The sequence below is a fragment of the Macaca thibetana genome, chromosome 1, assembly GCF_024542745.1.
Source record: "Macaca thibetana thibetana isolate TM-01 chromosome 1, ASM2454274v1, whole genome shotgun sequence".
Classification (NCBI taxonomy): Eukaryota; Metazoa; Chordata; class Mammalia; order Primates; family Cercopithecidae; genus Macaca; species Macaca thibetana.
The window spans coordinates 205,114,606-205,131,119 of NC_065578.1; the positions used below are offsets into that span (position 1 = coordinate 205,114,606).

General features: G+C 44.6%; 1 protein-coding gene across 1 annotated transcript in view; it reads left to right on the top strand.

Moving 5' to 3' along the window:
• The window catches only part of KCNK1 (potassium two pore domain channel subfamily K member 1), a 156,016-nt gene that overhangs the window by 101,816 nt on the left and 37,686 nt on the right, over positions 1-16,514 (top strand). Inside the window, exon 2 of the mRNA XM_050770205.1 lies at positions 587-951. Coding sequence (XP_050626162.1) covers positions 597-951 — 355 coding nt within the window. The 5' untranslated portion in view covers positions 587-596. The remainder of the gene's footprint in view (positions 1-586; positions 952-16,514) is intronic.

The following is a 16,514-nucleotide window of genomic DNA, read 5'->3' on the forward strand; positions in this document are numbered from 1 at the left end:
GACTGGCAGCGCATTGCCCAAAAGCGGCCCCCACTACACGCGCGCGATCACACACACACACACACACACACACACACACACACACACACACACACGCCGCGCGCTCTCCGCTCGAGGTTGGCTCCCGGACCCAAGGAGGGAGGGAGCGGGAGGAGGTGGTGGGGGTCGGGTCGGGGTCTGGGCGCCACCGAGCGCCCGCCCCACCTCTGGAAAACGCGCCGTGGGCGGTGCGTCCCGGGCCCCGGCGGCCCAGCCCTGGCGCTCTGGCCAAGTTTGCGCGCGGTCTCCGCTGACTCTCGGGTTACCTGAGCCGGCAACCACGTCAGCGCCACATCATCTGGGCTTTTTATATTGCAAGGAAACAGGAAAAGAAGGAAGAAAAACATCTCCCGAGAAAGCCAATCGCAGGGAGACGGCGCTGCCCGGAGGAGCGGAGCCGCCAGGCGCGCGGGGGAGCGGGCGGCGGGCGGGAGCCAGGCCCGGGCGGGGGCGGGGGGGGGGGCGGCGGGGCCGGAGGGGGCGGTGGGCCGCGCTCCGGCCGGTCTGCGGCGTTGGCCTTGGCTTTGGCGGCGGCGGCGGCGGCGGCGGTGGAGAAGATGCTGCAGTCCCTGGCGGGCAGCTCGTGCGTGCGCCTGGTGGAGCGGCACCGCTCGGCCTGGTGCTTCGGCTTCCTGGTGCTCGGCTACCTGCTGTACCTGGTCTTCGGTGCCGTGGTCTTCTCCTCAGTGGAGCTGCCCTACGAGGACCTGCTGCGCCAGGAGCTGCGCAAGCTGAAGCGGCGCTTCTTGGAGGAGCACGAGTGCCTGTCCGAGCAGCAGCTCGAGCAGTTCCTGGGCCGGGTGCTGGAGGCCAGCAACTACGGCGTGTCGGTGCTCAGCAACGCCTCGGGAAACTGGAACTGGGACTTCACCTCCGCGCTCTTCTTCGCCAGCACCGTGCTCTCCACCACAGGTAGGGTATCCTGCGCGCCCCCTGGCCACCTCGCCCACACCTCACACACCCCGGCCCTGGCGCCCCGGGCCCCTCTGACCCTCCCAATCCACCCCCCACCTTTCGCCATCCCGGCGCCTCCAACCCGCCTCCCCTCACTGTGCTTCCGACCCTCCGACCTTCCCCTTTCATCTCGGCGCCCCCGGCCCCTGCCGCGGTGACTCGGGGAGGGCAAGCCCTGCGGAGCCGGAAGCCAGAGAGGTGGCTCCAGACGTGGCTTGGTTGGTGCAGTACGTAACTCTGGGGAAGTGGTCCCTAACTCCGGCCTGGGTGGCTGCAGGTGCTTCCTCCGCTTGAGTTCTTTTTTCGCAGTCCCCTAAGCCAAACGGTCGGGTTGGAATGTGTAGCAGCACCTGGCCGCCGGGCAAAGGCAGCGGGATGATGGAACTCACCACCTTCCTCCTGACCCCATCCCCGAGGCCGAGTGTGCAGTCTAGTAATAATACCTTCTAAAGGGTCACCTTCCTGAGTCTGCCGTCCCTTTGCACCGTGCACAGATATTCCAGCTCTTTTGTACCTTGGAGGCAGTTTTGGGGGTAGCCGAGTGACATCACTCTGCTCTTCCCAGGTGACCTCTGGGCGGACAGGCCGATCCGGTTTCTTTTCAGAGTAGGAGGAAGGGTGAGGGAGAGTAAAGGAACCATAGGATTGCCTAAGATCTGACTAAATGAGGGCACCCTGATTCAGCAGTTCCTTCAACTTGAGGTGTGCGAGGCTTCTCATAAACTTTAAAGCGCCACGTCCCCGCACGACTCACCCGCGGGGCGCCCGGCCATGGAGGAGCGTCCTCTGGAGAAGGATGAGGCCGGGCGCATGCCCCAGGGCTCGGTCACTGTGCCAGATTAGATGAATGAAGGCCGAATTTTCCCAGCCGGACCTAGTAAGGCGCATACCCTGAGTGGAGATATCATTTGGTATTTGGACAGTGGGAGGAATCTCAAAGAGCGTTCAGCACAGTCCCTTCTTTTGATCTATGAGATCCAATCTTTGAAACAATCCATCTCGTCATGCACAAGGTCACACACTTCCTACTTACCAGTGTCGTCCTGGAACCTGGGCCTTGTGGTTTCTCTGCCAGGAACACTTTGTAACCCCCTACCCTCAACGTTTACAGGTGAATCACGTCCCTTTGTGTGACTCCCAACTCTTCTTTCCTCCCCACCCCCTCTCCACCATCCAAATTATTGTGTATAATTCCCTTTGGGCTATATCTTGTTGATTGTCTTGGTAATGACTTGGTAATGAGTAATAATACACTATTCATGTAGCTCACATGAAACAATTATTCAGAGGTCTGGGGTGAGTTAGTAAACCCATGTAAATCTACCCTGAAATAAACAGAAGTGGAATTCTAGCTTGTATTGTGAGATCTGAAAAACTGTGTTAAATGTAGCGCTCGACAAGACAGACCTGTTATCTCACTTTCCAAAGAATGCCTTTTCCCTTGCCAATACAATTTAATTTTTCTTTCCGTAACTCTGCCTCCATTGTCTTTACCTAGCTCTCTGTTCTTCAGATCATTTAGAAGTCACCATGCCTTTCCTTTGGAGTATATTTGTGCTATATTAAGAGTCATTCATTCTTCCCAGAAGTAAGTGTTTCCACGGGGCTACAGAGTTTACAACTGGGTCACAATGTTGGGTAAACATTTCAAAGGATGATTATAGTGTGTGGTGTTTTCTTACTAATGATATTGTGAGGATAGAACAAGAATAAGAACAGTTTCGAGGAAAAAGCTTTGCTTTTTTCTGGGTGGGATTTTTCATGACTCATGCATAGTCTTAACATCGTATTGCCTAACTAAATACTAAAAATTGTTTATAATCTTGTATAGATGAGATATTCTACCCAGGAGAGAATTAGAAAAAGTTGTAGTTTCTGTTTAAGAAAGGGGTGGGGTGGGAATAGACGTCTTATTATTGGTGTTCAGATTGCTTTGTATTTCCTAAGAAAGTCTGTATTCATGCAAAACAAGTGTTCATTTAGGAAATCAGTGCAAGGGGCATTTAAGGATAAACTAAATGAACAAGGTGCCTCTTGGTTTGTAAAGTTAGCAGATCAATGAATTCTTGCTAGATGAATACAACTATTCTAAATAAAAAATACTGTTCTGTTGGCTTTGTACTGTCCCATTATCTGACACATTTGATATTTCTTAAGGTTTCAAAATTATAATTACCCATTATTTGATTCATTGGATGTTTTTTAAAGTCTTCAAATTATCATAGGTGCCCTGGCCATGAATCTTATAATGGGTGAGAAATCTTTTCTTCCCTATAAGGGGAAATAAAGAGATGTTTAATTGTTTGCTGGAAACAAACAGTATTTTAAATTGCTTGCTGGAAACAGACAATTTTTTAGAGTAAAGCTGGTGTGCTTCATTACTAGGAAAATATTTTCTGGAAAAGCGCCAACGAAATAAAATGAATTGCAATCCCTTTTCTTTTTCTGGGTGGGTATTAGACATGTTGTGCTTTTTTTTTCTTTTCTTTTCTTAACACTTCTAGTTCTTTTGATGGCAACTCACTGAAATAATTGTCACCCAATTAATCAGTACAGTCAATCTTTGACTTATCCAGAATGCTAACAATGAGCATTATGAAGATGCTGTTATTGGTAGTCATCATTGTAACACAGGCCCATGAGTGCATTTATGTCAGAATCTTCTCACCCCAGAATGTACTGACTTCCATTTCTGGAAGTAACTGAGTAAAGTCTTCATGGTCTATTTGGAAGAAGGCTTACGTTGGTAATTCAGCAATATTCTTCTCATTCTGGGCTTTGCCAAAGACTCTGAATTATTTCTAGCAAACAATTTAACATCTCTTTATTTCCCTTTGTAGGGAAGAAAAGATTTCTCACTCATCATAAGGTTCATGGCCGGGGAACTTATAATAAAATACAAATTAACAGGATGAAAGCACACACATTTAGTTAATGTAAGTTTTAGATGACATAGACGCCTTTAGAAATGAAGACCCAAAGAAACAGGGAAGCTTATGTATTTTTAGGGACAGTTGTGTAGGTGAATGCTTGAAGAACAAAAGGATATGATCTGGCTGAGCACGGTGGCTCACACAGGTACTCCCAGCATTTTGAGAGGCCAAGGCAGGAGGATTGCTCGAGCTCAGGAGTTCAAGACTGCAGTGAGCTGTAATTGCACCATTGCACTCTAGCCTGGGCAATAAGAGTGATACCTTGTTTAAAAAATTAGCCCAGAATGATGGCGTGTGCCTGTAGTCCCAGCTACTTAGAAGGCCGAGGCAGAAGGATTGCTTGAGCCCAGGAGTTTGAGGCTGCAGTGAGCTGTCATTGAGCCACTGTGCTCCAGCCTGGGGAACAGAACAAGAGTCTGTCTTGGAGGAAAAAAAAAAAAAAAAGGAAGATATGATCTAAAAAGCTAATAAACTGGAGGAATTTAGTAAGGCTTATTTGTTCAGATTTTCCTTGGCATCTCTGTGTCTTCAAGGATAGGGTATTCCTTTCTCAAGGTATAGACCCTTGTAATGAGGGTCTTCTTCAAAGGAAGAGCAGAGCTTTAAGGGAGAAGGTTGAGAGGAAGGCGAGAACAACCTTCCTGCTTCTGCTGTTTTCTCAAATGCTGAGGTGCCCTGTTTGGGGGTCACATGCCCTGAACTCCATCACCCTTCATTCTAAAAGATACAGCAACGTCTGCATAGGAATCACATGAGAACAAGGGAAAGAGTGCAATACAGTTTTGAGCTTTTCCGAAAGAAGAGTTGTATACCAAAAAAAAAAAAAAAAAAAAAAAAAAAAAAAGGAGGTATTATAGACTGCACAATTTCCCACAGAACTTTTATACTGTGGGTTTTTTTTTTTTTTTTTCTTTTTTCAAGGATTGAGAAAATACTGTCCAGGTGGTATCTGGGGAGTAAGAAATAATTATTAAACTTTGGTAACCGTCTAAAACGTTGGACAGTGTCATTCATCCTTAAGAACAACTTGTGATGTTGATTTACTAAAGTTTACTTCTTTATTCATTCCCCAAAGCAAGGCCATGTTGTGACAACTGTTTGGTAAAAATACAGTTTTTGGCCGGGCGCGGTGGCTCACACCTGTAATCCCAGCACTTTCGGAGGCTGAGGCGGGCAGATCACGAGGTCAAGAGATGGAGACCATCCTGGCCAACATGGTCTCTATTGAAATTACAAAAATTAGCTGGGCGTGGTGGTACATGCCAGTAGTTCCAGCTACTCAGGAGGCTGAAGGAGGATAATGGCTTGAACCCGGGAGGCGGAGGTTGCAGTGAGCCGACATCGCACCACTGTACTCCAGCTTGACAACAGAGCAAGACTTCATCTTAAAAAAAAAAAAAAAGAAGAAGTACAATTTTTGTATTCATGCAGTATACAAACTTTTAGTACCTTTTGCTGCTTTGTAAATATGGGATCCACATGACAGCTCAGTGCCTGTTCCTTTTTACTTTTGGAGATATAGTCTTGCTCTCTCACTCAGTCTGGAATGCAGTGGCACCATCATGGGTCACTTCAGCCTCTAACTCCCAGGCTCAGTTGATCCTCCCACTTCAGCCTCCTGAGGAGCTGGGACTACAGGCGCGCACCACCGCACCTGGCCAATTTTTTTATTTTTCTTTAGAGAGGGTGGTCTTGCTTTGTTGCCTGGGTTGGTCTCAAACTTGTTGCCTTAAGCCATCTCCCACCTCAGCCTCTCAAAGTGTGGTATTACAGGCGTGAGCCACCACGCCTGGCCCCTGTTCCTGTCATTGGTAGCCCTGGTGCCTTTAGTCAGGACAATTCTTTATTCCTATTTATGAAGAGATGCATTGAAACTCTATTGAAAGTGTTCAGTAAGTGAACTTAATTGGGCTTGGTGTACAGTGGTTTTTGATTAAGGCGGGTAGGGAGCTACTACAACATAGGTAGTTTTCAAATAAATAGGTAGTTTTCAAATAAAGAAGATGGGAAGAGGAAATGGGGGATGCTGGACTGATCCTTAGTTTTCAAATTATTTTCAGTAGTACAAATGTGTTACCATCAACAAATATTTGTTGAGTTTTTAGAATAGAATGAAGTGGGCCAGACATGGTGGCTTATGCTTGTAATTCCAGCACTTTGGGAAGCTGAGGCAGGTGGATCATGAGGTCAGGAGTTCAAGACCAGCCTGGCCAACATAGTGAAACCCCATCTGTACTAAAAATACCAAAATTAGCTGAGTGTGGTGTTGCATGCCTTAACCCCAGCTACTCGGGAGGCTGAGGCAGGAGAATTGCTTGAACCCAGGAGGTGGAGGTTGCAGTGAGCCAAGATCACACCACTGCACACCAACCTGGGCAACAGAGCGAGACTCCATCTCGGTGGGGCGGGGGAGGAGAAAGAATAGAACGAAGTAGGTAAACTAGGGCCCCTGGACCTAATCTAACCCACCACGTGTTTTTGTGCTGCCTGAGCTAAGAATGACTTTATATTTTCAAATGATTGGGTCAAAAAAAAAAAAAAGAAAAATAATATTTTCTGACACAGTCAAGTTTTATGAAAATCAAATTTCATTGTCCATAAACACAGTTTTATTGGTGTGCAGCCACACCTGTTTGTTTCTGTATCATTTGACTGCTTTCCGGCTGAGGTGGCAGAGTTGAATAGTTGAACAGAAACAATGTGGCCACAAAACCTAAAATATTTACTGTCTGACAAAAAAAGTTTGCTGACATGGGCTTCAGAATGATACTTGAAAGGTATGCTAAGAGTGTTCTGAGTATTTCACTTCCTTTTGGGAAACTTTGTATAAGAAAGTTCAGCTTCTCAGACTTCTTTATGCTGTTGTTTTAAGTGGTATGCAACATTCAATAAATTATGTATCACCACCGACCACTTTCAAAACAAATGTTTATTTCAGATGTCACTTACTTATGGTCCAATTTATGTCACTGCTTTTTTTTTCCCTTTAATGATGACAAGCTACACTTCACATTGTGATTATCTTATCTAAAATGTGCAATAAATACTATATTATCTCTACTATAGAATTTACATAAAATTAAACAAGCAAACTCTGTATCCACCAGAAGAGAGATCCAAAATCCCATATTCTGATGTTTGTGCTCTGTATTCACAGGTCTTGATTTTGAGCCTTCACATTTAATTCTAGAAGTTTAATCATCTGGTTTTCCAGCCTGTAATATAATAGATTACAGAGGGAAAGGCACAGCTATGGGGAAGTATACTTGGCAGGTTATAAAAAGATAGTTTAAAAATTACAAACTAAAATTTTATTTTAAAATAACATATTTATTGAACCCTTTATATGTGCCAGGCAATTGTTTATACACATTCTTTTCCATGCATTGCAATAAACTGATGAGATGTAGGTATCATTGCCTTACTTTACAGAGGATGAAACGGAAATTTAGGTTGAACAACTTCTGTACCTAGGTCCCAAAGCTGGAAGTGACTTGGTCTTGATTCGAACGCAGGTATATCTAAGAACCTGAGCTTTGATAAAACATCTGGGCATAGGAGCTTGTTATGGGCCGGATCATCTCCCTCAAGTTCTTATGTCGAAGTTCTAACCTCAATATTTCAAAATGTGACTGTATTTATAGGCAACATCTTTAAGGGGGTGATTAAGTTAAAATGAGGCCACAGTGAGAAGGTGGCCATCTGCAAGCCAAGAGAGAGGCCTCAAAAGAAATGAAGCCTATAGACACATTGATATTGAACATGAAGCCTCCGTAACTTTGAGAAAATAAATTTCTGTTGTTTAAGCCACCCGCTTGTGGTATTTTGTTAAGGCAGCCCTACCAAACTAATATAGAGGTACATAATAGGTTTTATTTAGTTGCACAAAGACGACGCAAATAGTGGAGGACAAGAGACGAATCTGTAAGTCTTTAGTCTTGCAACAATTTTATATACCCGAATGGGGCATCATGGTTTTAGGGCATAATATAGTAATCGACATCCTTATATCATCAAGAAAAATATCTCAGCATGCTTCTACCTAAGGCGGCAGGGAAGTATATAATAAATTCTAGAAACATTTCCACCCAATAGTGGTCAAAGAGAACAGATACTTAGTGTTTAAATCTGTGAACTCATACCTGTCTATAAAACATATCAGTTTTTAGTATTTTGAAGGTTTGGATTTTTTTTTAAATTACAAATTTGTTGTTATCTATGCCTATTTTATAGCCCCTGGAAGATACTGCTACTATTATCATTAACTTGGAAGAAATGATCTTTTATGACATAACTGTAAGACCTATCAAGGAGAGAATCTTTGATTGAACCAGTAACCTAATGGGAACTCCGGTGCTTTCAGAACAAGTTGTTTTATGACATTGCTCATTGGACTGTTGCTGTGTGTGAGTGTCATTTTATAGCCCCTGAAAGATACTGCTACTATTATCAATAACTTGGAAGAAATGATGTCTTTGCTTTTATGACATAACCATAAGTCCTATCAAAAACAGAATCTTTGATTGAACCAGTACCCTAATGGGAACTCTGATGCTTTCAGAACAAGTTGTTTTATGACCTTGCTCATTGGACCGTTGCTGTGTGTGAGTGTCTGTTGTCTTTGGAGCATGTGAATTGCCGACCCTCAATTGTTTTGACCCATAAAAATGGCAATTCCACATGGTTCAGCTTACTACAAGGTCGGTTTCAGGGACAGAAATCTCATCTGCCTCAAACACTCTGACATACTCAGAGTTGCACTGTGCTGGGTTTTATTCTCCAAAGACACCTTCCAATTGTACTATTGACAAATCTGTGAAATACTAAGGTGCTGAAGTTCTCCACTGACTGTGTCATGCCCAGGTGGCTTATTCATGGCAGGAGATAAAGGTTGTCCCTTTATTGGAAAGCAGGCAGCTTTTGGGGTGTTTTATTGTCTCCCATGATCCTTCTATCTCCTAGACTCAGTTTGTACTCCAACTTTCTTTGCTTCTTCTGCGTAGATCCCTTATTTTTTGTCCGATCCTCAAAGTTGGTGGTCCACTCTCTGTCAGCAGCATACTGCAAGGTGATGACCCTGATCTGAGGCTGAATGGAGGAAGAGAGAGAATGCGGAGTTGGAGGTGTAGAGTTTGTGCACCTGAAAGGACTGTGGGATTATCTCCCTGAACTTGAATCAGACCAGAAGGGCTTATCTGTGACTTTCTACTGGTGTCATGTTTGCCTTCTTCAATTTATGAAACAGTTGATTGTTATGTTGACGAGATTAATTGGCTTAGGTTAGACATTGATAGTGTTTTTAATTTCTTACCATCTGCTTGATCCCAAATCAGAGTCTAACTTTTTACATTAGCTCCTCTGACTGGGGTTGACATACTTAAAAGCCTGCCCGCTGCTGCCTCTGAGACTCACGTGTTAGTACCCATGGAAGGGCTTTTAGACAGAAAGCCCCCAGGGGACTCAGAGAGAGTTGGTGAAATCATGGCTGGTGCATTCAGAGGAAAGAAAGTCAGGCACAGAGTGTTAAATACAACATGTTCTCACTCATGTGGAAGCTAAAAAAAAAGTTAATCTCAAACAGTTTTTCTAATGTACTAACTTCTGGGATTATCTTTTCAAAAAGAAATAATGGAAGATAACAAAAACAAATGGAAATGCTTAGCAAGAAAAAAAAAAAGGTTGGCTTTATGAAGTAAAAAGTAAACCGAGCATACTAGCATCTGGGAAGGGTACAGAGACGGGGGATGGGGAGAGATTTGTTACAGGATACGAAACTACAGCTAGATAGGCAGAATAAGTTCTGGTTGTCTGTACCACTGTAGAATGACTATAGTTAGCAGTAATATATAGTTTCAAGTTGCTAAAAGGAAGATATTAAATGTTCCCAACACAAAGAAATGATAAACATTTGAGATGATGGATATAGTAATTACCCTGATCTGATCACTGTATATTATATGTATTGAGGTATCACTGTGTAAAATTATGTGTCAGTTTTAAAAAGAAGAAAGAAACCTTTTGTTTTTTGTTATTGAGATGGAGTCTCACTCTGTCACCCAGGCTGGAGTGCACTGGCGCAATCTCAGCTCACTGCAACCTCCACCTCCCGGGTTTGAGCGATTCTCCTGCCTCAGCCTCCTGAGTAGCTGGGACCACAGGTGCACGCCTCCACGCCCGGCTAACTTTTGTATTTTTAGTAGGGACAGGGTTTTGCCATGTTGGCCATGCTGGTCTTGAACTCCTGACCTCAAGTGGTCCACCTCAGCCTCCCAAAGTGCTGGGATTACAGGTGTGAGCCACCGCCCCTGCCAAAAAAGCTTTCTTTCAAAAAAAGAAAGTAAACCTAAAACTATTCGAATCAAAAAACGTAACAAAAGCAGGTAGAATGTTTCTAAGGGATTTAGAGAGAGTAAAACATGTTAGTTTTCATATCTCTGAGTATGATCAATAGAGTTGGAGTTGGAGTTGGAGGCTCCAGTTGTTATGGTCATCCCTTGTTATGTGGGGGATTCTGTGACCTGAGTTAAGCTATTTACTCAAGTTGATGCCCCAGTCCCCTATTCACTCTGCTTCACTGAAGCCTCTTGGGGCTTATTCGGTCACCGGTTTCATCATTTCATCATTTCATCTGAATAGAGTCTGAAGAGTCTTTAGTGGAAGTATGCACTGAGGAGGGAGGTGGCAGAAGTGCCTTATCCCAGCAGAGTGTGCTCCCCAGCACATGCTGAGCCAGGCACACAAAGGACTTGGGGCTACTGAGAAGCAAGTTCTTTTCAGGTTCTGTTGTCCCAGACCCCTTCCTGCTCTTTCTCCACAGCACTTAGCTTTCTACCTGCTGGTTCCCATAACATTTGTCTTCACCTGGCCTCACCTGGCACCTAGTTGCCATGGCACCTGTCTTGGCCTCACTTGGCATCCCTAGCACTCAACAGGTGCTCAGAAGGAGCATCTTAAGGCACATTTCTTCATGTGTCTGAATCTGTGTCCTTTTCTCAAAAATGAAGAAGGTTCTCAAGATGTTACTTCTATTCAAGAGACCTTAGATACAACTTTATTCTTAGATGAGGAAACAGAGGCCTGCATTGCCAAATGGGTTCTGAAGCTATTCATATAAAAGCAGTGATATCTGAGGGGCCTCATGTGTACTCAATGCACCGCAAAAGGCCCTAAGTGATCTAAAGAGAAGAGAAGCATTCATTCTTCAGTGAGTGTTTGTGGAGCACTTAGGTTGACCAGGTACTTCTACAGGCACTTAGGGATATGGCAGGGAACAAAAAGAAAAATCACTTTTGTCCTCCTGGATGTGTCAGTCTGGGTCGGGGTGGGAGATACAATTGTAGTGGCCAAGAGAAAACTTTTCCTTCACCCTCTGAAAGTTCAGTGAAAATCAACTGATAAAAGGCAGATTAATAGGAGAAAAGGCATATACAGTTGCTTGATCATAGTTTATGTGACATGGGAGCCTTCAGAATAAAGACCCAAAAATACAGGGGAAACCATTTACTTTTATGCTTAAGTTCAGCAAAGGATAAACAGGTGTGTAAAAAATGTGATTGGACCGAAAGGGAATGATCTAATTCTTCCAAGACTGAGTGGGGAGGCCCAGCAAGGCCTAACTAGAATCTTCTCGGTCTCTCCGAGCAGCATTCCTTCCTCCTGGGTGTGGGGCAGCACCCTCTCTGGAATGAGGATTCTTATGACCTACAGTCAAACAAGGTGGGTCATATAATTTCATTGGCCAGTTTTACATAGAAAGGTGGAGGAAAAGTTAGAGAGGAGTATTTTTTGGTTTTATGGCTGGCTTTGGGGAAAACAGTTCTGGTTTCTAGGATCCACCTTGGGGAAGAGGTATTCCAGAATTTATGGCTAGCCTTGGGGAAGGATGAGGGGTGAGAGATAGGAGGGCGGGGGAAGATCAGAGAAAAACTTTTGCTTCTGGGACCTTCATTTTGGGTTATCATTTTCTGAGCTCCAGCATGAACAAGGAGATAACTAAGGGAAATGCCCAGGGTGTTAGGTGGTGATAGGTGCTCGGGAGCAACACAGCAGAGCAAAGGAGATGGGGAGTGTGTGATTAGTCTATGGTGAAGGGGGCGGAGTCCAGGATTGCAGTCTTCCATAAAGTTGTCCATGAAGGCCTTACCGAGAAGATGGCACTTACATAAAGAGTTAGAGGAGGCAGGAAGTGCATTATGCAGTTTTCTGGGAAGCTGTGTTCCAGAACAAAGGCTCCTATTGGAGGTGCAGCTAGAAAGTGACTGTGGCTGGAGCTGAGTAAGAGGGGAGTGATGAGGTCAGGAAGAAGGGGAGGGGGCAGATGTTGTAGGATGTCCCAGGCCACTGCAAAGCATCTGGCTTTTATCTGAGCTAGGGGAAAAGCACCGGGAGATTTTGAGCAAAGGGTTGACACAATCTGACTGACTCTTCCAATGTGTTCACTCTGGCTGGTGTAGGAGGGCAAGGCTGAGGCTGAGACGTAAAAGGAGGCTCTTCCGATGACCCAGGGGGTCATCGGACCACCGATGCCTGTTGGTGGCTGAGAAAAGTGGTAATGAGAAGTGGTCAGATTCTGGATTCATATTGTTGGCCAAACCATCTGGCTTTGCTGATAGATTGGATGTGAGGGGTAAAAAAAAGAAGAGTGAAAAATGACCCCAGGGTTTCTGGCCTGAGCCTCTGGCAATGTGGTTCTTCTTTATAGACCAAAGGAAGGCCATGGAAGGAGAAGGTACTGGATAAAGAATCTGGAGCAGGGTCCGGAACCTGCTGAACTTGAGATCCCTTTTGGGTGTCCAGGAGGATATGTCTACATGAGGCACACAGTAAACCCTAATGGGGCGTGATGAGGGCCACACTTGGAGTGTAGGTGACAGTGCCTTCTGTTGGTACAGCATGCCATGGTGTCATGCTGGATCACACACATCGATTAACTCACTGCAGAGGCTGAAGAAGGCTTTTGGGGGTGATATCTGATTTTGACCTTGAAGGAGAAATAGAATGTCAGTAAGTAGAAAAGAAAGAAGAAGTCATTCACATTGAGAATGTGAATTCCCCGGGCTGATCTGCCATTTAATGAATACATTTAACAACAGTGTTAAATACTTCCAGGCTAAGAAAGAGTACCTAAACTGTAATATTGTTTTCTGATTTAATATTACAAAAGGTTGTTTGGGAAACTGAAAAAAAAAAAAGCCCCAAAAAGAAGTATTTGCTTCATATTTTCTTAAAATTAACAGTATGATATTTAGTATTTGATATAATAGTTTAATAAAAATTATATTTTATATAATTCAAAGAATAAATAAATATCACTTTTAAGGAGTAGCTAATATGAAATAAAGGCACCAAAGAATGAATCTAGGTGGTTTCTGTTTTTAGGAAGTAAGTAAAACATGATTTTTTTTCCCACAAACAATCTAAACATTTTAGGAGTATGTCAGGTTCAAATAAACACATTGATGATTTTTACAGTTTGTAATGATGGGAGGATTTTCGTGTGACTCTCAGAAAAACACCTGAGTGATTTACATTTTTACTGCATTGTTGCTTTACTGTTTGAAATGATCCCATGAGTATAATAGGGCTGGCTCCGTGCTCATTATTGGTCATCTAAACATCTTCTTTTTTTTCCCTCAAATACTGTATTTTTTAAGAAGTCACAGCTTATAAATAACAAGAAGAAAAATAAGGTGTTTTAAACTAGAATTGAAAGGTTGAAACATGGTGGGAACTAACATTCTTCAAATATTTGAACACGGGTTACCAAGGCACTTAATTATTTAAAGACCATGGTTAGATGGATTAAGTTAATTAAAGAACCTGGAGAGCCTGTTCCGCAGCTGCCTACGTGTCAGACTGACTCAGAAATTCTGACTCAGAAATTCTGAGTAGCAAAGCGCCCATGTCGCTACCTACCTGCCACCCAGTGCTCTGACACGAGCCATCTCAGAAAAACAGTCTGTCGCCCACGGGCCAGTTCCAGCAGATGCACCTCACAGTGGGAGGGTGGGCGGGTGCGGATGAGCGGAGCCGTTTCTCACCCCCAAACAGCAGGGAAGAGCGCTGCTGTGTGGATCCACAATCTGTCATCCACTGCTACTCCCATCTCACCCTCCCCTCTGCCGCAGAGCAGCTGATGTTTGAAAATCCAACCAACCCAGATGGGAGAAAGAAAAAAACCTAAAATTTTAAGAAAGTTGGGGAGCACAAAAAAGCAAATTTCTGTTAGTAGTTGATGGGACATGACCTAAAGCGATATTTGCTCTTTCAGCAACTCTGGAGGAACACCTGTTATTTGTAATCTGAATGAGGCTAAAAAGACATGTTTGGCACCTGAACTTGCCTGTCTAGATTTTCTCTTTCGCTTCACTCAGAACTATGTTTTGTGCGTTGACTTGTGTCAGTCATCTATACTCAGATGTCTGGGCTGTGTTGCATTGACCCAGTGACGATGGAGTGTGTGTGTCCTTGGAATTTGTTCTGTCTGTCTTCAGTGTCCCGGTCTCTACACAAACCCAGCTAAGGGCAGTGCCATTTCACAGGAGCATTTCCTCATAACCATCACTGGCTTGGGGAATGGAGCTGGCAAATCAAATTGTCATCAGTGATATCAGACTGAATTAATACTATTGAAAAGCCCAACCCTCGAAGATGGAACAGTAGGTATTGGAGAATCCAAAAGAGGGAAGGGTGGAAGGAGGGCCAGGGTCGAGAAACTACCCATCAGGTACTATGTTAACTATTTGAGTGGTGAGTTCATGAGAAGCCCAGACCTCACCATAACGCAACATACCCAAGTAACACACCTGCACACGTACCCCTGAACCTAAAGTACAAAAGAATTTTAAAAATTTAAAAAGTTGGCTAGATATGGTGGTTCATGCCTATAATCCCAGCACTTTGGGAGGCCAAGGCGGGCAGGTCACCTGAGCTCAGGAGTTAGAGACCGGTCTAGCCAACATGGTGAAACCCCCATCTCTACTAAAATTCAAAAATTAGCTAGGCGTGATGGTGGGTGCCTGTAATCCTAGCTACTCGGGAGGCTGAGGCAGAGAATCGCTTGAATTTGGGAGGCGGAGTTTGCAATGAGCTGAGATTGCACCATTGCACTCCAGCCTGGGCAACAGAGCAAGACTCTGTCTCAAATAATAATAATAATAATGATAATAAATTTTAAAAGCCCAAACTAATGTAGTGAAAAGTGAGAATCATGAATTATTTTTAGGGAAAATGTTTATGTTCAGAGATACTAAATGACCTTACACAGACTGAAGTGAATGTGTGGATTGGAAGTGTGAAAGCATTGAACTGGGGATTGGTGGCCTGGGTTCTCTTCAGACAAAAATTCATTGTGAATTTCTGCAGATTTCAGTTGCTTCATCTATACAATGAAAAGGCTAAGTAAGACCCCCTTCTAGCTCTAACATTTTATGATTCTAGGTCTTTGGAGTATTTACTGAGTACATCCCAACATGCGGGGATGCATTAAAAAATACTGTAAAGGGATAACCACTGAAATAAAAAAGCCCACAGCCAGCTGGGGAGACTCGACTGAAATGTGAAAGTCCCAGAAAACTGCATAGGGTGTGGAGACCTAACTGTTGAATTGTATGGGACCCCTGGTAACATCTGTGGGACTTTTACACGGAGATGGCTGAGGTGGTCGGGGAAGCTTTATGGAGGAGGTCCATTGAGATAAACAGGCAGCATGGGTAAGGTTAGGTAGAGTGGTGCCGGGGAAGAGGGCTGTTAAGGAAAGAGACATATGCTCAACACACGCATCCAGAAGTGGAACGCAGCCTCGCCTTAGAGAGACCGTGAAGGTGCCAGCCTCTCAGAGCCGAAGCTCCCTGCTGGCACACAGCAGCGGGTGACAGGCACTGAAGGTGGAGGTGAGACGTGGGAAGCAGATCTGGCACTTGAGTCGGTAGAAAATGGGGAGCCACTGTAGGCTCCTGGTCCTGCACCGTGATAAATAGCCTGTCCTGCAGCCTGGCTTAAAACAGGGAAAGCCGGAGTTAGGCAACAGAGTGCCGAGCTTTCTCCATCATTCAAACACAAGCACGGAAGAAGAGATAGCACTGACCAGAGGATCCCCAGGGTATGTTGCTCTGTAGTCGCAGGGATGAAGGAAAGCCGTGGGCAGAGCTTGTCATGGACAGCTCCTAGGTGGACAGAAATGGAAACTCATTGGTCCTGGGGCATGGCGGGAAGAGGGAGATGGCCCTGGATGGCCGCACCAAGAATTTCACAACCCAAACCCGACTAGAAAGCCTGGGTGAGTAGCAAAGTTGTTGCTGTATGTAGGAGTGTAAGTTTTTTCTGGGTGTGTATGCGGCAGGGGATATAGAAGGGAACAACCCCAGTTCTGTGCCTCTTCACCTCCCGACACCTGTGTGGGCCGGCCTGACCCCAGACATTGGGTGTTCTTCTGAGAGGTGGGCAATGGGAGCTGGTTCCACCATCTGAATTCTCATGGATTCAGCCATAAAATGATGAGTAAGCTCTCAAGGGTAGAGTACCTGTAGGATGCTGCTTGTAATTACTGTGTCAGTTAGTTACAAATGGGTACTTCTAAACAGTTTTGAA